The sequence below is a fragment of the Alexandromys fortis genome, unplaced genomic scaffold (assembly GCF_014885135.2).
Source record: "Alexandromys fortis isolate MF-2015 unplaced genomic scaffold, M_Fortis_MF-2015_v1.1 scaffold_87, whole genome shotgun sequence".
Taxonomy (NCBI): Eukaryota; Metazoa; Chordata; class Mammalia; order Rodentia; family Cricetidae; genus Alexandromys; species Alexandromys fortis.
In genome coordinates, this window is record NW_026067971.1 from 5,378,025 (window position 1) to 5,402,579 (window position 24,555).

The window sequence follows — 24,555 nt, forward strand, 5'->3', positions numbered from 1 at the left end:
GGGGGGGGACTGGTACAAGCTGGAAGCTAGCCTGGGCTACATAGTGAGTTTCAGGCCTGCCCAGGGGCAGACAGTAAAATAAAAGGAAGAAGATGGGGTGGAAGCAGAGAGGGGAATGACCTTGAATTTCTCCTCGAGGCGATGACTGCTTCCTCAGCCCTTCTGACTTCAGGTCCCCTCTCTTCCCTCTCCACTCCACCCACCCCAGAATACTGGCGATTCTTGTGTCCCCTCAGGAGTCAGAGGCGCTGCGGTGAGTAGGCTAAAGCTGAGCCACACTTTGATTGCCAGCTGGGAAGTTTCTAGCTCGTGTCTGGAGCCTTTCAGTTCATACACTGTGTGATTCCCATCCTTTGGGAATATCTAGCACTCGTGTGTGATATGGTACTCGGCATTGCATGGTATCAGATGGACTAAGAATAACATGTGCGTTCCTGTTCTTTGTCAAGCCCTGGAGAGCTGGGTAAAGGCAGTCCACAGGACATCCTTGGGGCCAGGAACTCACTGCATGTAATAGGTAAATGAGTCAGGCGTGGCTTTACATGTCAGTAATCCCAGCACTGCAAAGATCAGACAAAGGGATGGGGATTTCAGGAGCAGCCTTGGTTACAGAGACACAACCTGAGTACATGAGACCCTGTCTCAGCAAAAGGATAAATGAATGTATTGATTAATTAATTGTTAATTGAGTAATGCTATCAGCTAGAAAGATACATACCAAGTAAAAAGCTTATAAGGAAAAAAAAAAGAGTGCCATTGAAAAACAAAGGAGAAACCGAGTATCTGGGAAACCAGCCAGATGTCAATAGACAAGACCTTCGCAGGAAACATTTAGGTGTCCAGTGAAAACATGAGATGTATTTGAATAAATAGATGATACACATTTCAGATCACCCAGAAGTGAAGCTATAAACACATCCGGTTCCCAGAATTAGATCCACAGCGATACTAATAAAATTCTAGCTAGATTTTTTTTCTTGAGAGACTTCATACACTTCCCCCAAATGAAGAATTCTTTTTCATCCAGATAATGGGAAAGAATGATCTGAAGAATGAAAAGACAGAAGGGGGAGCAGTGTGAGGGAAGACGGGGACCACATAGAGTGATGTTGTATCTCTCATGCACAGTCGGTCCCCTTCCCTGCGTGTCTTCATACATGACAGCCATGTACAAATGCATGTGTGTGCGCACATGTGCGCGGGTGTACACTCAATTCTCCCCTCCCTATATTCTCCTGTTCCCCTTCTAGACTGTATCACACATGTACAAATGCGTGTGTGTGCACATGTGCGCGGGTGTACACTCAATTCTCCCCTCCCTATAAAGGATTCTCCTGTTCCCCTTCTAGACTGTATCACACATTCTTTCCAAATCTCATCCCTCTTTTCACATGTGTACTTGGAAATGACTTGTAATCATGAATAGATGTCATTAGCACTAAGTTTCATAAGGGGGAAAATTACCCGCTCTGAGGATACATCATCCCTTACTGTAGAATTCAGTTGTAAGAATATATATCCAGGGTCTGGAGAGTTGGCTCAGCAGTTAGGAGCACTGGCTGCTTTTGCAGAAGACCCGGGTTTGATTCCCAGCACCCACATGGCAGCTCATACCTCTCTGTTTTGGGGCATCCGATACTCTCATGCAGGCAAAGCGCCAGTGCATTTTAAAGAATCTGTATCCAATGTATAAGATTATAAACTTAATAAGACCAGGCCCCATCTGTGGGGCTCATCCCTATACCATCAAAATGGAAACCAGAAGCAAACACATGTAACTGCTTAACAGAGTAGATTTGGGAAATGACAGAGAGTTGCAGATGGCACCCGTTAGCCGGCTACTGACAGTGAGCATGTGATGGCATTGGGAAAGCACCCGGGACTGTTGGATTGCATACATGACCTCATGAGCTCTGTTTCCTTCACAGACCCCACTTAAGTTTCCGGCACCTCCAGTAGCCTTTTATCCATCACTGGACTAGTATATTGATGAGGTCAGAGCCCTAATGATCCAGCCCCTCCCAGAGACCCTGCCTCTGAACACCGCTGCCCTGGGGATCAAGCCCTTGCTACATGGGCTGTAGTGGGAATCACAACAGACTTCCGTAAGGAAAGTATCAGTGGCTTAAGCTTTGTCTGTGCTTCCTAGAATGGAGGTTTAGTCAAGACCCTTCCGGAATGTTATGTTAGGTCATGAGTTTCTGAGATCCCCTTCAGGAGGTTGGGGGAGGGGCACAGGAGGAAGAGCTTCAAGAAGAATCCATGCGTCATGAGGATTCAGTGGTGATAAAAATGTCCGCACCCAGGCTGGGGAGGTGGCTCGGTGGGTTAGAACACTTGTGTGCATGTGTGAGGACCTGAACCCAACTAAAACCTGGCACAGTCACTCAGACGCTTCAACAGTGAGACAGGAGGTGGAGATGTGGGAGGCCCCAGGAGCTCAGGGGCTGCCCAGCCTGACATGAGCCCCTGCGAGGGAGGGGGGAGCCTGTCGCAATGTGGAATGTGAGGGCTGGAACCTTGAGGTCGCCCTCTGATCTCCACATGGGTACCATGGCGACCGCATGCAAACACAGAGAGACAGAGGGATTTAAAAAAAAAAAATCCAGCTCCTTGCATGAAAACTAACAAGTACATCTGAAATACAACTTGAGACTTAAGTCCTGTGAAAGAGTGAAGCCATAGAGGAGTGGTCAAACAGAGTAGAACGAGGGAACAGAGAGGAGGCTGTGGGCATCCACAAAGGAACGATCCACACGGAGAACCAAGGAGACTGTAGCAGGGACTGCAAGCGTGAGGCAGATTGGTCCCTTTCGTGGTGGACCCACAGAGGGGTCACTTGAGTGAGACCGGGGTAAGCGCTGAGTCACATGAGCGTCCGTCACCTAGTCTCCCCAAATGCTCGGCTTCCCAGGAATGCCAAGTGTCTTGGATTTCAGCTTCCAGCAGTACATCTGACTCCTTGGAGTTAAGAAGAGGTGAGGCCCTCGCTGTCTTGGGAGCTGGGACTACAAGGATTATCAAAAGCAATTATCATTACCTTCTCATTAACACTTGGCCAGCCACAGTTCAGGACAGACGATGCATTGCTTCTAGAGGAGCCATGCAGCTTCCAGGCTAGACTCACGCCTGATTCTCACCTGGTGCCTTCAGCTGTCGCTTCTGAAACCGTGGGTTATAACCTCTATGGGATCACACCTTGAATGTAGGGGAGTCACAACATTTTGGCAGCAGTAAAGGTTTCTCTAAAGATTTTGTTGAGAATTTCATGTTTGTGTCTAATGACTCCCCGTCCTCCTGCTTCATGTTTCTTTTGTAAATCCACCGCGTCCACGAGGTGCTGCCAAGTATGTGCATGGGTGTAGGCCGTCTGCTTGCGCATGGGTAGCCCATCAGGGCCACACTCTGAAGACACTGACTTCCCCTCCCCCAGTGGGCATTAGTTAGCAGTAATCCCTCGGGTAGAAGTGGGGCATGACGAGCCTTTTCCCAGCCTGGGCAAGGGTTTTGTGGGTTGATCTTGTATGGGTCTTGTGTAATACAGTTTCAGCATCTGTGAGTTGGTGGTCTTAACAACCATGTCATGTCTAGAAAATACCTTTTTCACCGCAATCATCTACTACTTCTAGCTCTTACATCTATCTCCCTAACCCCTCTTCCATTATGATCTCTGAGCTTCTCAGAGAGGGGTGTCACCATCCATTAGGGCTGAGCACTGTCTGGTCCTTTATTCTCTGCATGTTGACCAATTGTGAGTCTCTGTCTTAATCACCCTCTTCTACAAGAAGCTTCTGTGGCAATGGGAAAGAGATGCACTAACTGGTGGGTATAAATGGAAGTGCATAGTGGTCACTTTAATACTATGTTCATTTCACAGGGCAGTTGTGGTAGATTCTCCCCTGGGTCTCTGATCATCTCAGTCATGGGTTCTTGGCCCCATGAAAAGCACCAGTTCTGTCATAGGATGAGAGCCAATCAGAGAGCAGTTGGTTGATGCCATAACATCCATACCACTATTGCCCCAGGGAGGTATCTCTTGCCAAGCCAGCCATTATTATAGCTTGCAGGGTAGGAGCTGGGTTTACCTTTTCTCCCCAGGTAGTGTACATCGATCTTCCTGCTCTGCCAAAGCTAGTCAGTAAGATGGAGCTGATAGGCTGGTGCCATGTTGGAGTTCCATGTCCTGTGACTTACGTGTGTGTCATTTTCAGTGGAATATGCTTCACAGCTAGACATTTGTTTCAGTTTAGTCAGCTGCGATTATTTAATTAAAAATTTAAGCTGTCAGGGTACAGCCAGGCTTTTATCTGGTTTGCCTATTCCTTTTTTATATAACATTTGTTTTATTTGAAATTTCATGCATAAGTATTTTTATTTTTAGTTTGTTATTTTCCAAGGGATTTTTTAAGATTATAATTACATTTCTCCCTTCCCTTTCTTCCCTTCAAACCTTATCATATACCTCTCCCATTCTCCTTTAAATTCAAGGCCTCTTGAATGTAGTAACAATACATGTTATTGAATGTTTATATGTATATACATATATAGCCTGCTCAGTTCCTGTGTTTATGTAATTTCTCCCCACCAGCTCCTCCTGTGTTCCCTCTCACCTCTCAGATTCATGACCTGTGCTCCTTTATTGTTGTGAGCATTCACACACACACACACACACACACACACGCACGCACGCACGCACGCGCGCGCGCGCACGCACACACGTGCGTGCTACATCCCACTGAGTCTAAGTGTTGCTCATGTGTGTATGTTCTCTAATTAATTGGCGGATCTAGCTCTGAATGCGAGTATATAACCTGTCGTAACCATAGCAACTGGAAAAGTAAAACAGGACCACGGCAGGGAGCTCTAGAGACCTAATTTTACCATTATGCAGATGTTACATGTCATATCTCCAGGTAGACATTACCTGCTGTGCTTAGGTTCTATAGTGTCATATGAACTGACCTGAGCCTTAAAACCTTCATCTGTTTTCAAGAGAAAACATCTTTTTCTTCTAAAGCAATTTAAAAAGATTATTTTATTTTGATGTGTGTGTGTATGCCTCATGTATGCATGTCCACGAGGAGGCCAGAGAGGGAATAGGGTTCTCTGGAGCTATGGTTACAGGTGGTTGTGAGCTACATGACATGATGCTGGACCAAACTGAGGTCCTCAGGAAGAGCAGCAAGCACTCTCTCCGGTCCCTCTCCAGCTCCCTCTCCAGTCCCTTTCCTGAGCCAGTTTTTAAGTGAACCTAGAGGCCTTGCTTTTGTTCACCCGTTTTTGACCGTACTTTGTCATTCAAGGGTTTACAGTGTTTCATGTAAAGATCCGTGTTCTTCACTAACAGCTGGGTCTTCATGAGGCTGGCTCAGTCTTATCCCTGAGGGCTGGTCTTGCACTGTTACATTTCTTTACAGAGTATCCTTGTCAGCACCGGAAGGGGATTTGAAAGATGTGCAGTGGAAGTCCAAGGGAGATCGTTTATCCTTGGCACGTGGATGCTCTCCCTTGAGACCGTCTGGGGCGAGAAGAGCCCTGTTCTGTGAAACTTGCACTCCTGAAAGTGCAGATAAATTGGTGCACATTAACAGAACGTTGACTGAGTTCCCAGGACTGTGTGGGGAGTGCATAATATTTAAGACTCCGTCTCTGCCCCAGAGGGTTGTATGGAGTCCTTACAGAGGCCAAGCAGCACTTAAGTTGTTCACCGTGTCAGTTTACCCTGTAGCTGCAGGCACCGTGCTTGGTGATGACTACCCCAAACTTCGGATTGAGTCCTAAAGATATTTAAACTGTCTCAGAGTAGAAATTTGTGGGTGTACTCCTTAAAACGCTATAATTTCTACAGTGGATGTCTATAAATATCTGTAGAAATTATAGCGTTTTAAGAAGTACACACATTTATAAATAAATTTCAGATTTATTTGTACAACAGAGAAAGGAGACTAATTCTACCTTGGAACATCAAAGCCCTTAATGTTTTACACACGATTAGAAGAATATATGAATAAATAATGTTTCAGAAATAAAGTGTTACACGGTGGGAATTGTAAGACTAGGTTAATGTTTTCATAAATGTTCACATAGAGGATTCTAGCCAATAACGACTTTGAACGGGGAGATAGGTGGATGGATGATGGATGGATGGATGATGGATGGATGATGGATGGATGGATGGATGGATGGATGGATGGATGGATGGATGATGGATGGATGGATGGAGATAGACAGACACATGGGGTAGCTCTTCCTGATAGAAAGAATAAAGATGTGAAGACTGAAGAGTAGAGGCCAGAGGTTGGCCTCAGATATTTTTCTCAATTCCTTATATTAATTTTTTGAGACAAGTTCTGTGTGTCTCTGACTGTTCTGAAACTCACTGTTTACATCAGGCTGGCCACGAACTCCAGAGATCTGCCTGTGTCTGCCTCCTGGTGCTGAGGTTACAGATGTATGCCCCTGTGCTCAGCTTCTGTATGTGTTCTGGAGATCTGAACTTAGGTCGCCCACTGAGCCGTCTCCCCAGCTTTGTTCTGAAAAATGATTCACGGTGGAGTAGAAATTGGTAGCATTTTTCCTCTTTAACTTCAAAGTATCTTCACTTCCTTTGGGACATTTCCATGTGATGGAAGTGTGACCAAGTTGAGTAAGCCACTCAGAGACCGAGAGAGCCCCAGGATCCAAGGTCACGTGTCCACCTGCTTATCTCTGCCAGTGGCTGCCTATACTTCTCCTGAGGGAAGTATTGCAGAAGATGTACAGTCATAGAGGGAAAGCCAGGCAAGAAAACCATTTAGCTAACGCCAAGGCTATGGCCAGTCCTCACTAACACCCTCCTGCTGAACTGGTCAGACCTCACATAAGTCACAAGGACTTTCTCTCCTGTAAATGTCTCAGAAGGGAAGCGGGGCTGCCTGCCCTCCTTGGTATTGTGGTCTGTCATGCTCAGAACAGCAAAACTAATAACAACAACAACAAAACAAAGCAGGAACCAAGCAGAGCTACGTAAATTAACAAAGAAATGGAAAGGAGGGTGGGTGGGTGCGAGAGAGATCAAAGAAAGGCTGACATCCCCATCTGAGCTGTCCTCCCAGGCCACTGTCTCCCTAAGACAGAAGCAATGCTGGAGTCATCCTGTTATGTCAGCTCTGAGAAAGGAGAAGCTGCAGAACATGACTCCTGGGCTGAGGGTGTGGCTCGGGGCTAGAGCGTTGTCTCCCATGTTGTACACAACCCTCCCCACACTGGAGGGCTCCAAAGAGAAGCCTTAAGAGAGCAGTCACACAGACTGACTTCAAGGGAAATCTAACATCCAGGGCTCAGACTCAAACCTGCTAACCCCTGGCAACCAGAAGGTCAAATCGTTCTCCTCAAAGATGAGCATCTCTGAAGCTCTGGTCCTCCCTGGAACAAGAGCAAAGAGGAGACTTAGCTCTACTCAGACAACTGCCTAACAATTGTAACAGCCCCCTCTTAATGGTGGGGCCCCTGTGATGTCACAATGAATGACAGACAGCTAATCTCCTTTAAGAATAATATGGTCTGTTCCTTCCAACAGATTGGACCCTGGCAGTTGGCATTATCACACTCCTTGGGAGCTATAGAATATTGTTATCATATAGACAAATATTATGGCAAACTTATTAAATAATCTTCATTTAAAAAAATCTTCTTTGAATGGTTTTCTTATTTATTTGGGTGTTTCTAGTATCCTTTGTGCTGTTGATACATTGTCGGTACGCCAGAAGATTTATGGGTTTTTTTTCTTTAAACATCCCCAATTTCTCTGGTTCTATTTCCCCTTACAAACTGTAGCTGCTGAACAAGATGTCAGTCTGTCCTTGCATGTCGCCTCAGAAGTAGCTTTTCCTGTATTGTTCCAGGGACATAATTGTAGGTAAATATCTCAAATTTACCAAAGACATAAGCCAAGCCGAGTTGTCATATACAATATATATTCCTGTAGCTTTTTATATCCACTAAATTTTCTCGTGTGTTTTTAACTTTGAAATAAACTTTGAAATAGATGTTTCCTAATGAAATCTTAAATTTCCATGGATCCAGTAATTCACTGATCTACTTGGAAAAATATCATCAGTCCCTCCAATTTCTATACCCGCCCTCAGCTTTCAATCTAATTCCTTGTTTGCTGGGAAGCTGTGTGCTTCAGCAAAAGAAAACAGACAATGTCAGCATAATCAAAATACAGGAAATGAGCCCACCGCAGATGGCTGGGAAGTGCCAGGCCAACCAGGAGTCAGAGGCATTAACAACAAACGGCAGGCATTGCCATGGCGTCACCTCTCTCAGAAACGTACGCATCAGTATCTGTGGTGATGAAAGAATTGTGGTGATGAAGCCGAATATCAAAGCGCAGAGATAGTCTTAATGTCAGTGTGTCAGCCTCCCAACTCGGGCACTCTCTGAATCTTCAGCAGTCAGCACTTAGCTCTGGCGATGTGGAGGACGTGCATAAGACATTGCTTTATCTCAGAAGAAGGCAGATAGCAGACAGACACTTCCAGATGTTAATGCCATCTAATTATAGGCATGCATGTATCCATGGCCACTGCTGGGACTTGTTCTCCTCTGGGAAAGACGGTATTTACTCATCTGATCTTCTCTGTGTCCGTGATGCCACTATGAGAAGCCGTGGTGACTGTCTCTACAGAACCTGCAGTGTTTAGGTTTCACTTGGTCCGGGTGATAATGACATGGGAATGAATGCCGTTCCAGTGGCATTTCATATTCCTCAAGCCAAGAAATTCCTGTTGATTTATAACCACAAGATTTGCCTGAAGTCTGGTTTCTTTGAAACATTTAGAATGTGTACATGTGAGCATGTGCAGGAGGCTGTGGGGTGTGCAGGAGGCTGTGATGTGTGCAGAAGGCTGTGGGCATGTGCAGGAGGCTGTGGAGTGTACAGGAGGCTATGAGTGTGTACAGGAGGCTGCGGGGGTGTGCAAGAGGCTGTGGGGTGTGCAGGAGGCTGTTGGGTGTGCAGGAGGCTATGAGTGTGTACAGGAGGCTGCGGGGGTGTGCAGCAGGCTATGAGCGTGTGCAGGAGGCTGTGGGGTGTGCAGGAGGCTGTGGTTATCTGTGTCTGGTTTTTCTTTCTTTTGTTTTCTACATATAAAACTTCCCCTATGCACACATTACTCCCTGTCTTGAAAGTTTTGAGCATCCTCACTAAAAAGATAACCCAGACAACAAACTATTGTTCAATGCTGGGGTGGAAGGTGGGGGCACTTGGCCTTGTTTCTTCTTACAATTAATAAAAACAAACTTTTTACTCTGTTTTTGGGTTGCATATGTGAGCTGCAAAATATCACACTCGGGGTCTCCTGCATGCTGATAAGTAGGAGTTCTGACACTGAGCTACAGCCTGAGCTAGTACTTATATTATTAAACACTAGTTAAACTTTCACAATTTGCTTAAGACTTTTTTTCCTCTTTTGGCTCTCTGGGTCCAAACACTCTCCGTGCAGTAGGTGCTGTTTCCTAACCATTCCATCAGTTTTAAACACCGTCACTAAGAGGGAATGTAGACAACTTGTTGCTATACAGTACTGTCAAGGAGAAACCAAGCCAGCTGCAGAAACACAGAGGCACCTGGGGAAACGCCGTGGAGTGACAGAATCCAAACTGGAAAGCCACATACCATCTCATTCAACTGTGGAACATTCTGGAAAAAGCAGAACTGTAAAGGAGGTAAAGATGTCAGTGTTTGGGGAGGCAAAGTAGGTTTCCGGAAAAGACAGAGATATACAGGCTAAACACAGGAGGCCTTAAGGCCATTAGACTGCTCTGTAGGATGCTATAGCAATGGATGTGTGCTGCAGCATTGCCCAGCCCATAGAGAACAAGACCACAGGAGACTACTGTAGCTGTGGGTTCTGGGTAATAATGACACATCAATATAAGCTCATCTTGTACATTGTTACAATGTACCACCAGGCTGTTAAGAGGAGTTTGTGTACCTATGAATGGGAGGCTTATGGGGGTATTGCTGTATCTTCCTTCTATTTTGCTGTGTGTATGTATAATATATATAATATATTATCTTTTCTAAATGAAAAATAATAAAGCCATTTAGATGACAGGGTAAAATACGTGTGCGCAGAGACAGGAAGTGATGGCACTGCCCAGTCTGGCTTTCCCGTTTCCCCAGGAGACAGAGACTGTGTTTGTCCTGGTGATGGGGATGCAGCATGTGTGATTCTCACGGATGTCTATCTTTGCACTTCTGGGGTGGTTGTTCCTGCATACGCAGGGCTCGGCTCAGAGGACAGCGGGCTTATAAAAAAGACATCTAATAAACCCCAAAGTGTCTGTTCCTTTAGCACCATCTGCCCTGATTTTTCAATTCCTCCTCATCCCCTGAAATCTTTTATGATACTTAAAACATTTTCAATACCCTTGAACACAGTCAGCATTTTCTGAATTAATCCTTCTGCCACAGAACAAGACTGGTTCCTGTTGGCAGTGGCTTTGTCCTCTGGGCTCTGGCTTCTGGGAGACAGTACTTAAGTTTGCTCACTAACTGATGCCTCAGTGGCCTGAGAGTTACTTCCGGGAGAAGTGAGGAAGAGTGACAGTCCATCTTCCTAGTGCTTTTCACTCCCTCCCATCGCAGCCTTTTGCTCCTGTCCCTGGAACCTACAAGGCTCCGACCTTCCATTCCCCGGTACCCTATTCAAGTCTAGAAGCTTCAAGACCGAATGTAGTAGTTGTGCCTCTTCCTGGAGCCCCACCCCTACCCCCTCCTCCACCCAAGCTCTTACTGCACTTCCTGTGCCACCCTTGTGGAGGGCACACTGCCTTATTTGTGCTCTTGTTGATGTTTTGTACAGCCAGTTACGTCTCTAGCAAGGCGGTGGAACACGCGTTGTGTGTGCCACTCTCCTTTCCTGAGGTGTGAGCCATGTATAGCAGACCCTTGCTCAGCTTTAGCTGATAAAGAACACTCCCCTGGTGTTTCTGAGCAAGCCATGGAGAATACTTGGGGATGCGTTTCTCACTGCAGGGATAACTTGATTTGCTCTGTCTGATTTGGGGCACCTCTGGTTATCAATGCTTTAGGGGACCACATTTAGTGCCAGCTGTATTCATCTCTGAAGGGAAGATGACAGAGACAGTTAATACGTACAGTGTATATTAATATCAAGATTAATCAAGACAGAATGGCATGATGCTGAATCTGTGTTGCTTCGCTAGTGGCAAAATAAAATAACTTACACTGCCAAGCCACCTCCTCCTGCCAAAGACTGACTGTCTTTGGTATAGTTCACCTGCCTTTTTACTAGTCTATTCTATCAGCTTGGACGAGATCTACCATAGCCGCATTGGAATTGTAGCTCAGTTGTTAGAGTCCTTGCCTAGCATGCACAAAACCCTGGGTTCAATCCTAGCACTGTCCAAACCAAGATTAGTGGTTTGGGCACGCCTTGGCACTTGGAAGGCAGAGGCGGGAGGATCTGGAGGATCAAGAGTTCAAGGTCATTCTCAGCTAATTAGCAAATCTAAGGTCTGCCAGCCCAGACAGGCGCATCCTTGGAGCAGGAATGGGCGTGCTGAGTGGACTGACCAGTCTAAATAAACTTCCAGAATTCCTTCCAAAGCCAAGCAGTGATGAGCAGAAACTTGACTTCTGCCAGTAAAGACAACTAGAAACGCTCCAGGCAGGGTAGGAGACTGGAGCCTGGTCACTCTCTGAAGCCAAAGCTCTCGTTCCCAGAAGGACCCTGGAAGAATGGTAATGGACCGGAAGCTAAAGCTGGTTCCTCATTGGGTACTGCCCTAGGGTACCTCCCAGCCAGAGCTGCTGTCAGCCTGCTCCTTGTGTCCCAGCATGGACCTGGAAGGTGATAACACCCACAGGAAACACCAGAACTCTGTGATAACACCCAGGGATGGTCCCCGGGGCCAGATGGATGCAGACATCACAAGAGCACACTCAGGCAGTGAAAAGCCACTTCCCACTCCAAACACACCTTCCCCAGAACAGGTGAAGAAAACTGAAAAAAAGGCTGAGATCAGGCTGGGCTCATACATAATCCAAGCACTCAAAAGGTCACAGTATAGCATATCCAGAGTCCTCTCTGCACGGAAGTCCCCCCTATACTCTCCTGTCAAGCTGTTGACCACTCGGCTCTTCATCACACCAATCCCAGCAGTACACCTTCACACAGCGTTCAGATATCCCACAACAGTTGCCCAAGAAGTGACTTCTGGTCTCTCCCAGATCCAAGCAAGAGAGAGAGAGAGAGGACCTCAGAGTGCACCTTTCTAGCAAAGATGGACAGCAAGGCAGGAACATGTGTCCACGGGAAGAAAATGATGGAGCCGTGGGGAGTAGCATTGGCAGGTGCTTTCTAAAACTGAAGAAAGTTGAGTCCTCTGTGCCAAGTATGGAGCAGGGATGATCCACATGTATCCACAATTAAAGCGGCTGCCGTAGAGAAAGATAGATTGCCCACTAAACAACTAGATTGGCAGCAGGCATCTCTCTGGCAAATAAACAGGAGGAAATGGAATCGTGTTTTCAAATGCAAAGGGAAATTGCTTTCAACACAGAATTGTAAAGCTTACCAACAAGCCAAACTATTCCTCAAGAAAGAAAGCACCATTCTGAAGCTACCCCAATTAAACAAGTGCACACGCACAAAAGACTTAAATTGGGGTCAGCATTTGTTAGGAAGAGAAACATTCTTGGCAGGAGGAGGAGGAGGGATTTAAAGGGGGTAACAAGAGATGAAAATGTATAAACTGAGAAAGAATAAAGATAATTATATAAACATATATGTAGTTTATTTAACTTTTATTTTATGTGCACTGGCGTGAGAATGTCAGATCACCCAGAAATGGAGATACAGACAGTTGTGAGCTGCCATGAATTGAACCCCAATCCCCTGGAAGAACAGCCAGTGCTCTTAAATGCTGAGCCACCGCCCCAACCCAAATAAAGATAATCTTCTAATTAAAAACATAAAGGTCGGTGAATAGATGGCTCTCTGGCTAAGACCACTTACTGCTCTTCTGACGAATCCAAATTTATTTCCCAGCACCCACGTTGGGCTGCTCATCACCCACCTATAGCTCCAGATCTAGGGGATGTAATGCCCTTTGCTGGCCTCTGTTGCACCCAAACACGTGACATGCATACACACATACACACATGCACATATATATGAGAAAAATACAGCTTTAATGAGATTTTTTTAAAGGCTAAAAGCAATAAAGACATTTTCAAACCTATCAGTTATACAAAATAACAGGATGTAGACTCTGTGATGTCACTAAGTCACTTAATGCCTTGGTCTCTTGAACTCTAAAATGAGAATCATAAGCACACTGCCTTATCAGATTAAGGTGACAGTTAAATCAGGCACAATGACACATCTGGAATCCTAGCACTTGAAACAAGGAAAGTAGGCATTCAGGGTCATTCTAAGCTCCATGGGATGTTTGTTACCCATGGCAACATATTACCCTATCTAATAAAATAAAATTAAAGGAGACAATTCAAAATTAATCCTGTGATACTAGAATAAGGACAGTTGTGTGTCGAGTACAACATACTTGTGTTGTTGTCGTCGTCATCATCACCGTCATCATCCTCATCCCTAGGACAGGTGTTCTTCCTGCTTTCACTGATAGCGCCCACACCCAGCAGGACTGTTGGGGACCCTGGGTGTAGGACAGGTGTTCTTCCTGCTCTCTCCGATAGCGCCCACACCCAGCAGGACTGTTGGGGGCCCTGGGTGTAGGACAGGTGTTCTTCCTGCTCTCTCTGATAGCGCCCACACCCAGCCGGACTGGTAGTGCCCCCAGGGTGTCTCTCAGCAAGTCAGCACGCGGGTACCATGTACTTCACTAAGCCTTGTACCCCTCTGCTGGTTGTTAGCTTTGTGGGTCTGTCTGGTGGCCCCAGTGCCAATATCACCCTCTTGTAATCACTTACTTAGTGTCCACTTTGCAGTGCATTGAGTTTCTTCCTCTGTTGTAATCAGGTCCTTGCTCTTGAAGAATCACGACGCACTGGGTTTCTGATCTTTAAAGATATAGACTGACTTGTTCTTTTCTTGTTTACATTTGTCTATTTGTGTGTGCATATGTGGAGGTCACTTCTCTCCTTCCACCTTGTAGGTCCCTGGGCTCAAACTCCAGACAGCATGCTTAGCAGCCAGTGCCTTTAGCCACCATCTCATCAGCCCCAAGCCAACTGTCCCTGAGTTACTAATTCCATACACCCTTACTCTGTGCTCTTTGGTTGTTATTCGTCCTCCAAACTGTTCATTGTCCAAACTGTTCCATGTACCTGAGCCTCTGTGTAAGGGTGACTTCTCTAATGTGATCTCCGGAGTCCCCTGCCCCCTCTGTGCTGCTATCCTAGGACCTGCTTGATGTTCTTAAACTACACACTTCTCCACAAAGCCCTGGCAGAGTGGAGGGGCTCAGGACTGTTCTCCACGGCAGCACATTCACTCAGGAATGGGTTGCTATTGAGCATTGTGTCTGTTCTCTCAGCTCTAAAGAACGTGGGAAAGCTTCCGTGAGAGCCCCCGAGAGCCTGTTACATCAAAGCCAGTTAGTTACGTTAATCACTCATGGAATGGATGATGTGGGTGAGGAAAAAGCCGTAAACAGGAACACCAGGAACTGGTTCCATCGCTCTTTTTTCCAACGTGTACACGTCTCATACACAAACGACGATGGCGTTGAAAACCATCCAGTTCAAGGCAAAATTCCTGCCCCCCGGCCACAGTGAGAGAAGAAATACAAAGATTAAAATTATTGGATATTCCCTAAATACTCATGTTGCCATGACGACAGTACCACTGCCTTGTGTCAATCTTTGATATGGTGATCAAAATCAAAGATTCCATGTTTCCGTGACATGAGCTAAGAATAAAATCTTGGTGCTGGAATTGAGTGCTATGTTCTCCAGGCAGAGGAAATGGACGTTTATTGGATGTTAATGCTACTTTCTTTGCACTAATGACATTACAAAAGCTCTTTGGGTAATATGATTTGAAACTATCATTTCTGCATTTCAGGTCATGCAAGACAGGATCATCTGCCTTCCGAAAAGAGTGCAGCCGGCTCAGAACCACTCTTCCGCTTCCAATGTCTCTCAGGCAGTTATCAGCACCACCCCACTGCCTCCACCTAAGCCGTCTCCAGCCAACCCAGCCACCATAGAGATGAAAGGGCTGAAGACGGACCTGGACCTCCAGCAGTACAGCTTTATCAACCAGATGTGCTACGAGCGAGCCCTGCACTGGTACGCCAAGTACTTCCCGTACCTCGTGCTCATCCACACCCTGGTCTTCATGCTCTGCAGCAACTTTTGGTTCAAGTTCCCTGGTTCCAGTTCCAAGATAGAACATTTCATCTCCATCCTGGGGAAGTGCTTTGACTCCCCGTGGACCACGCGGGCACTCTCTGAAGTGTCTGGGGAGGACTCCGAAGAGAAGGACAACAGGAAGAACAACATGAGCAGATCCAACACCATCCAGCCCGGTCCTGAGGGCAGCATGGTCAACTCCCAGTCTCTCAAGTCAATTCCTGAGAAGTTTGTAGTTGACAAAACCACGGCGGGGGCTCTGGACAAAAAGGAGGGTGAGCAGGCAAAGGCCTTGTTTGAGAAGGTGAAGAAGTTCAGGCTGCATGTGGAAGAAGGAGACATCCTATATGCCATGTACGTTAGACAGACCGTGCTCAAGGTCATCAAGTTCCTAATCATCATTGCGTACAACAGCTCTCTGGTCTCCAAAGTCCAGTTTACAGTGGACTGCAATGTGGACATCCAGGACATGACAGGCTATAAAAACTTCTCCTGCAATCACACCATGGCTCATCTGTTCTCCAAGCTCTCCTTTTGCTACCTGTGCTTCGTGAGCATCTACGGCTTGACGTGCCTTTATACCCTCTATTGGCTCTTCTACCGTTCCCTGCGGGAATATTCCTTCGAGTACGTCCGGCAGGAGACGGGCATTGATGACATCCCAGATGTGAAAAATGACTTTGCTTTTATGCTCCACATGATAGACCAGTATGACCCTCTCTACTCGAAGCGGTTTGCCGTGTTTCTGTCTGAGGTCAGCGAGAACAAATTAAAGCAGCTCAATTTAAATAACGAGTGGACCCCTGACAAGCTGAGGCAGAAGCTGCAGACGAATGCCCATAACCGCCTGGAGCTGCCTCTGATCATGCTGTCTGGCCTTCCGGACACCGTGTTTGAAATCACAGAACTGCAGTCTCTGAAGCTAGAAATCATTAAGAACGTCATGATACCCGCCACCATTGCCCAGCTAGACAACCTTCAGGAGCTATCCCTGCACCAGTGCTCCGTCAAAATCCACAGCGCGGCCCTCTCTTTCCTGAAGGAAAACCTCAAGGTCTTGAGCGTCAAGTTTGATGACATGAGGGAGCTGCCCCCCTGGATGTACGGGCTCCGCAATCTGGAAGAGCTCTATCTGGTCGGCTCTCTGAGTCACGACATCTCCAAGAATGTCACCCTGGAGTCCCTGCGGGATCTCAAAAGCCTTAAGATCCTCTCCATCAAAAGCAACGTCTCCAAAATCCCTCAGGCCGTGGTGGACGTGTCCAGTCACCTCCAGAGGATGTGTATTCACAACGACGGCACCAAGCTGGTGATGCTGAACAACCTGAAGAAGATGACCAACCTGACGGAGCTGGAGCTCGTGCACTGTGACCTGGAGCGCATTCCCCACGCTGTGTTCAGCCTGCTCAGCCTGCAGGAGCTGGACCTGAAGGGAAACAACCTGAGGTCCATAGAGGAAATCATGAGCTTCCAGCACCTGAGAAAGCTGACCGTGCTCAAACTCTGGTATAACAGCATCGCCTACATCCCAGAGCACATCAAGAAACTGACCAGCCTGGAGCGACTGTTTTTCAGCCACAATAAGGTAGAGGTGTTGCCTTCCCACCTCTTCCTCTGCAACAAAATCCGATACCTGGACTTGTCCTATAATGACATCCGCTTCATCCCGCCCGAAATCGGGGTTCTGCAAAGTTTACAGTATTTTTCCATCACGTGTAACAAAGTCGAAAGCCTTCCAGACGAACTCTACTTTTGCAAGAAACTTAAAACTTTGAAGATTGGGAAAAACAGCCTCTCCGTCCTTTCACCAAAAATTGGAAATTTACTATTTCTTTCCTACTTGGACATCAAAGGCAATCACTTTGAAGTCCTCCCTCCTGAGCTGGGAGACTGCCGGGCTCTGAAGCGAGCTGGCTTAGTTGTAGAAGACGCTCTGTTTGAGACTCTGCCCTCAGATATCCGGGAGCAAATGAAAGCAGAGTAACTTATTTTTCATCAAAACATGACTGAAACACGCTTCTACCAAATACGACATAAGGAATTAGGTAGTCTTATTGCCTTTCCTATATTACTTTTGTTTTGTTTTTTTGGGGGGGATTATTTGCTTTTGTTTTTCACACAAGACAAAATGTTCACAAAGATTGAGTAAGGATTATGTATTTTTTAATAAAAATTTAATTGTATTTTTTCAGTATTAATATTTTAACATTTTATTTGTCCTGGAAGCGAATGCATCTGATGTTATTTTCTACCAACAGGAATGGGTGAATTCCATCTGGCTTTGGATTTTTTTTTTTTTTCACTTCAGTTCATTCTCATGAAAGGAAAGGGACAGTAGGTTGTGTGCATTTTGGCATATTTTAAAAGGCTGGAGATAACTTTGCCAACACCATTTTAACCTTGTTTCTACTTGTCTACTTGTTTGCGTTTTTATCATGTGTCATGGCGTCTGTGCCAGATAGTTTAATATCAGCTGCCTTCTTCATTGGCCAACTTTTCCACTCTGTAGAAACTCCAGAGTGTAAGATTCACATAAGTGCATTGTCACCAAGTGTTAGCGAAAATTCTCCCTCCTCCAAATCGTGTCATTACGAGGCTTCAGTTAGCCTCGGATGGGCTTCCTAAGTGGTTGGAGCAGACCACCCCCATTATTTATCATCCTTGTGTTCATTTATCATTTGTTGTCTAGCTGATTTATATTTTTACCAGCACCCTAAAATTTATCATTAAAAATTAAGCCCCCCCAATCCACCTCAGTATTACCATGTGGCACTGGTGAACAAACTTAAGGAAATTAGATTTATTTTAATATTGTAGCGGATAATTAAATTTTAAATCATAGAATCAGAAGCCTGTCTTGAGTAATTTAATCATTTTCAACATCTTGATATGTGGATGCATCAGATGGTAAGCAATCTTGCTACTAAGGCAGTCTTTTAAAAAGCCGATATAGTCCACGCAGGCCCCGCCCCTTCCTTGGGCCCTGTGCAGTGATGATCAATACACCTCCTGCCTGCTGATCAGAACAGCCCAGTACATACATAGGTATAGGTATCAGCTTCCCACAAGCCTGCCCTCGACGCAGATGCTCGTGATGCAAGCATGGGAACCCCTCGACTCTCTGCTTAAAATCGTATCTCACTTCAGTCGGCTGGTCCTGTCACTTTCCAGATGTGTGACCAGCCGATAGGTGTGGTCACCTGGCAACAATTCCTGCCTGGTGGCTGGCAAAGCCTTGCCTTGCCTTTGTCTGCCTAAAATCCAGCCAAGTACGCAGACTTGGGCTACACAGTCCACTGACGTAAGGAAAACCCTAATTCAGCACTGAGAGTAGAAAGGTGTCCTGGGGTTTGACACCCTGTTGGAAGAATGCTTTCTTGGCCCCTTGCCTTGCCCAGCCCTGGGTTTTGTGCCCTGCAGGCGTGTAGAAGGCGACTCTGGGAGGCACTGGGCAGACACAGTTTTTGTCTGATGAAGATAAGAGCTGTAGTTAGTGACAGTGTGTCCAGCAGCGTGCCCCAGCGCCTGAGCTGAGTCCCCTAAGACCACAAAACAGAGGAATGAGCCAGTGCTCATCATCCTGGGGCCAGCCATGTGGAGCAGATGCTTCTGTTTTCCCTCTGAAGTTTCAGCCACTCTTCCTTTAAACCTGGAATTGAAACAATAATATTTTTGAAATACTGTTACATCGTTACGAAGAAATGATCAATCTTAGCATTTGGAGATCCCAAGTATTAGTGCTCTGTCCTGCTCAGAAGCAGCTCTGTCTTAGGGGAATTATGGGCAGATTGTCTGTTATTGAGCATGCGTGACCTGTTATAAAAAGGTAAACCGAGTCAGTGGCCTGCACTGTCTTGCTGGTTAAAATTTATGGTTATTTCCATTGTCACCCTTTAAAGGGAGCTATTCAGGTCAAATGCCGTATTTATGCCCAAGTCTTCATTGGCGTAAGCTGAAAATCCCATATGGCTTCATAACTAAAATAAGTCACCAATAATTCAATTTTATCAAGCCTCCAAAATAATTTGATTTATTTTCATAATGACTCTGCAGACTGGCTCCCAACCTAAGTTGTAAATAACACTCAGTAAACCACTGTAATTCTGTGACTTTATGTTTTAGCCGAGAGGAAAATATTCATAGATCTTTCTACTCAATTTTATAAAACTTCCAAAGCCTCAAACTTAGCTATGAAGACTTTAAATTTTCTGATGCTTGTCCTTTTTAATACAGCAAGCTTTTGTTCACGTTCTTGAGTAAGATGCATCTGATCACTGTTCAGCCTTCCAATGAGAAACTCAGGTACCTGAACTGCTGTTCCTAGAGTTCTTTGATCCAACTCAGTGCACAGAGGCCATTCCCCCGGTCACTCTGTGTTTTCCAAGTGCTCTTGCTGAGGAGGTCAGCCAGCTCTTTGTCCAACCTCAGCTTCACAACAAACTGCTGTGTTAACCTCAACTGTGCCATCTGTATTCTTCTGTATGCATAACTGCAGGGGCAGCTTCAGGCTCACGTGGACAAGCTGTACAGTGACGGCTAGCCACAGAGTACAGAACAAGCTGCTGTCTGGTGGTGGTTTGGTTGGGAGGTCCTAATAGAGCCCCATCTAAGGGACTGGCTGTGTGGGTAACAGGCACCTTGCCACCCAGACTAAGGACCTGAGTTTGATTCTCAGGGTCCACACAGTGGAAGGAGAGAACCAGCTCCCATAAGGTGTCCTCTGCCTCCCACACAGGCACCATGGCGTGAGCAACCACACAAAAACGCATGCACTAATTAATGTCATTTTTAAAATCATAAACACACCTAAAAAGATAACACCTCAGAACAGTATTGTGTTTTCTTATTACAGGATTTGATCTGTTTTTGAATATCAAAATTCTTAATGAGCTCAAGTCTGGTGCCTCCACATGTGGGTTTCTCATATCGCCCACCCTGCTGTTGTAATGCGCTCCAACAATCTCCATGGCATCTTGGAACAGCAAGCAAGTCTGCTTTTACAGGCCGCTCGGGAAATGTTCGTGCCCTGTGGATTTTGTTCATTTTGATTGTAGGCCCTGCTTTGGAAGGGTCTGAGACAATGCAGGCTCTCTCTTGGGTCTCTTGGAAGAGGAGTTCAGTTTCTTAGAGCATGCTGGTTTCTGTTTTAGCTTCTCTCACTGTCTAGTCCAGTTTCACCCCAGATGTCCAATCAGCAGTGTTGACATTTCAACAAGAACATTTATGGTCCACTTATACAAAATCCATTCATAGTACTCTTGCAAATAACATAAATTGTTGATGTAACTTCAGCTTTTCAGAAAGTAGGCAGAGACAGCATCCGTGTTATCCTGTGATTCTGAGTTTACACTGGAGCAGGCAAGATCTCGAGAACAGGGTCATACTCAGTGAACAAAATGCTATGGTGGCCACGAGAGTTTCTAGAAGACTCAACGTGAAGCTCACATCTTGTCTCTTTAGAGACAAAGTGTTGAATTAGGAGTGGAGGGGCTGCGTCCCCGGCACCCGGCCGCCCGCATGGCTAGCTTATGCCCGAAATAATTACACGGAAACTGTATTCTTTCAAACACTGCCTGGCCCGGCTAGATCCAGTTTCTTATTGGCTAGCTCTTACATATTGTTCTAACACATTTCTAATATTCTGTGTAGCCCATGAGCTGGCTTACCAGAGAGGATCTTAACCTGCGTCTGTCTGGAGTGGGAGCATCATGGCGACTCACTCACTAAGCTTCCTTCTCCCAGAATTCTCTCCTGTCTACTCCGCCTACCTAATTTTCTGTCCTATGAGGGCCGAGGCAGTTTCTTTATTAGTAAGAAATCACTCCCACATCAACAAAGTAATAAAACTCAGACAGTCTTACCTAGGGCCACCATGAGTTTTCAGATTTAGCTCCTGATCTTCAAACTTGTTATAATTTGACATCAGCCTTCCAAACAAGTACCAACCCCATTCCCCTTTCCCAGAGTCACCCACTAATAAAGATGGTGTCTTTACGTTGGTCTGAGGGAGAGAAAAGAGAGTCAGACGGATGTAAAACATGTACTGCTTAACCTATTGACCAAATAGCAACCACTATGTGTTTGGGGTTTGGTTTGGTTTCTGAGCCCAGGCTGACCTTGAACTTGAGAACCTCTTGCCTCACCTTTCTGGGTCCTGGATTACTGGTGTTCCCCTGACCTGAATGGTTTCTGATGTGTTTGTTTGTGTCTCCATTCTCCCACTGTGCTCTTGGGGTTGACGCTCCATGCCTTACGTGCTCGCTCCGCATTTGTCTCGCATTTGTTTACAGTGCCCACACGCATTCAGACTGTCGAGTGCTGGCAAACTTCTGGGACTGTCCAGTAAAAGGACTGAGAATTCATTTGTCATAATACATGTTCATGAAAGGAAACGTCTTAATGTTACTTGGCTATGTAGTGTATAGGAACAAACATAACTTAAATAAAGTCATTTTTGTAACTTAACTTGAGGATATGTCCTTTTCTTACTCATTTGTAGAAATTACACATCTCCTTCGCTCTTCAGCCATTACCAAGGTTCCCTGGGCTGCAGGAAACAGGCTCATTCGCTCTTACTGTTGGGGCTAGTTTTTATAATTGTGAGTAATTGTTTCCTTCCTTAATTCTGCGCTGCATCTACCCAAGGTGTCCCTGGAGTGTCGTTTGTGTAATTAGCACTTTAATGTATAATCGGAAGGACAATTTTTGTACATTTGCCAAATCAGATTGTACAGTGTCTACCCAGCTCAGCCTTCTGTAAATACCCTTACTGTTACTTAACGGAGTAAGAATGGCCCTGCACAGCCAGGGAGGCATTCTCTAATTAAGCACGCACTTACGGAAGCCCGCTTCAAGACAACTCTACATACCGTTGCATAGCGTAAGAAAACCATGACGAGTATTGACAACTCTCGTGGCTGAGCTGTCATCACACGTATTTTCTGGATAGAACTGCATTGCTGGTAGTCATGTCTGGGGCAGGATGGTTTGATGGGGAATGATGGAGCATGGTGGGAGGGCCTGAGTGAGCGATGTCTCAGAAAGAGAGCACTTAGAGACGAAAGCTGACGCCCCAGATTCTGTGTGCTGTGACTTCAGAGCAGATCACACACCAGGAAAAGTCCCTGCCCCATCACTGTTCCATCTTCCAGAATGTTCTTTCATAAGGAATATTAAGATAAACTGAGGCCAGGCAAACAATGAGGTTAGTTACTATTGTTGGCCAGCCTTTCACTAGAGGGGGGACATAAAGGTGCAAGGAAAAGTTCCCAAAGTTCTTTGAGACTTGCTAGGGATGTATCTTAGTCATGTCTGTGTTGCTGTGATAAAACACCATAACCCAGGCAAGAACAGTTACTTGGCTCATGGCTCCAGAGGGTAAGAATTCACCCTGGCCGGGAAGCCACCAGCATGCTGGCTGGAGCTGCAGGGTGAGTTCACAGCTACAGCTGCAAACAGGAAGCAGTTGTTCTCTCTGCCTGCCAGCCCCACCTGTCTCTCTACTGCCTAGCTACTGGCGCCTTGGCTTTTCATTAGATCAGTCAGTTGCGTTAGGAAGGCAAGGTGAAATGGCAACACATTTTTTCATAATTAAACAAATGCAGCAAAAGCAAATGTCTGAGATCTTTACATTGTTAACAAAGGCAGAAGAAACAAATGTAGCACATCTTTACATTGTCAACAAAGGCAGAAGAATCAAATGTAACATCTTTACACGGTTCACTTGGAGTCTGCAGCAGGAAACAGTTTGCTCAGAATCAGAAGGCTGCTTTTATCCGCTCTCTTTAGGTCCTGCACTCTGAAGTGTGACTCAGTGTAACTCAGTGTGAAGTGTTCCTGGTAGTTGCACACAACAGTCAGCCTGGTGATGGACTTCACTGTTTTATGCATCTAGAAACGGACAGGATGTTGGCAGCCCTTGGGTCTGTGTGTTCAAAATCAGATATTCGGCTCCAGTCACAACAACTCCATCTGGACAATTACCTATGTAAATGTTTAAGTCTAGGTAACACGTAAAGGACCAGATTGTATACACAGACATCACCAGAAGAGTTAAATAACCCTTGATGTGGGCTGGGGAAATGATGCTGCCACTTGCTTAGTAGGTGACCTCCTACTGTTTGATGTGATTTAAAATTTGGAGTTTAGTTCAGATGCTAATCTTTAAAAATAGTCTCAACCAGAGTAAACCAGCTGAATATTATTATTCCATAATCCGAATCAGAAACTCCTAGTGACTACTGGTTATTTCAGTTACAGATCTAATCAATTTCTGTATCAAAAATGAAAGTCCCAAAAACAAATAAAATTTTAAAATTAAAAAGCTGGGCATGATGGCTCACACCTCTGACTTGGCACGCAGAAACCAGAGGCAAGAAGATCCCAAGTTTGAGACCAGCCTGAGCTCCGTAGCAAAAGCTTGTCTCAAAAACAAAATGGCCTAAAAATAACTCTAAAAACTTTATGACGTCATTTTCTGTAGCTCTGATCACACTGTAGGGACAGTTACCAAGCACAGCTTGTGTTCGCTACTCGAAGCAGTTTTAAACGCTTTAGAACCCTACGTGTTTTCAGTGTTCACAGGGAGAAAAGGAAAATCACACAATAGCTCATCCCATCCTTTGTAGGTGCTTAAGGGACCGGGAATGGTTAGGGATGAAGTAGCTGGAGCCTGTGGAACAACCTGAGATATACTTTTAAGGGATTTAAGATATGTTTCTTTCTAACATTTTAAATTTGCATTGTGACTTGGGCCACTCTCAGCGTCATTGGGGTGATCTTAGGCCCTGTCCTGTTTCTCCTTCAGAAGCCCAAGAAGTGCAGAACTAAACCTTAAGTGAGCAGCACTCAATGTCGGGGCTCTACCAGGTTCTACCAAGCAGGCTCCACGAAATAAGTAATAAATCAATAGCGCTCACTCAATCAAGAGGCCTGGATGAGGTCCTCTATCCATTAAGGCCCTTGAGTCCTGCACAGAATTCCTCCTCAGTGAGTTTCTTAAAGCTGCCACAGTAAAGGAACACAGGCTAGGAGGCAGAAATAGACATTTAATATCACAGAAAGTCTAAATTGGAAGTCTCCATCAGGTCTCTGCCCTCAGAGATGGGGATCCCCACAGAAGAAGGGGGAGAGTGTAGGAGCCAACGGGTCAAGAACAGCAGGAGAGCATGCCCCACAGAATCAGCTAAACGGGGCTCACATGGGCT

At 45.7% G+C, this 24,555-nt stretch overlaps 1 protein-coding gene across 4 annotated transcripts in view; it reads left to right on the forward strand.

Moving 5' to 3' along the window:
- The window catches only part of Lrrc8c (leucine rich repeat containing 8 VRAC subunit C), a 79,973-nt gene extending 58,159 nt beyond the window's left edge, over positions 1 to 21,814 (forward strand). For 3 of the 4 annotated variants that reach the window (XM_050155782.1, XM_050155781.1, XM_050155783.1), the window contains one exon: positions 15,060 to 21,814. In XM_050155782.1, coding sequence (XP_050011739.1) covers positions 15,060 to 17,333 — 2,274 coding nt within the window. In that variant the 3' untranslated portion in view covers positions 17,334 to 21,814. The remainder of the gene's footprint in view (positions 1 to 15,059) is intronic. The other variant, XR_007594237.1, reaches the window with a different exon arrangement.
- The last annotated feature ends 2,741 nt before the right edge of the window (positions 21,815 to 24,555 follow it).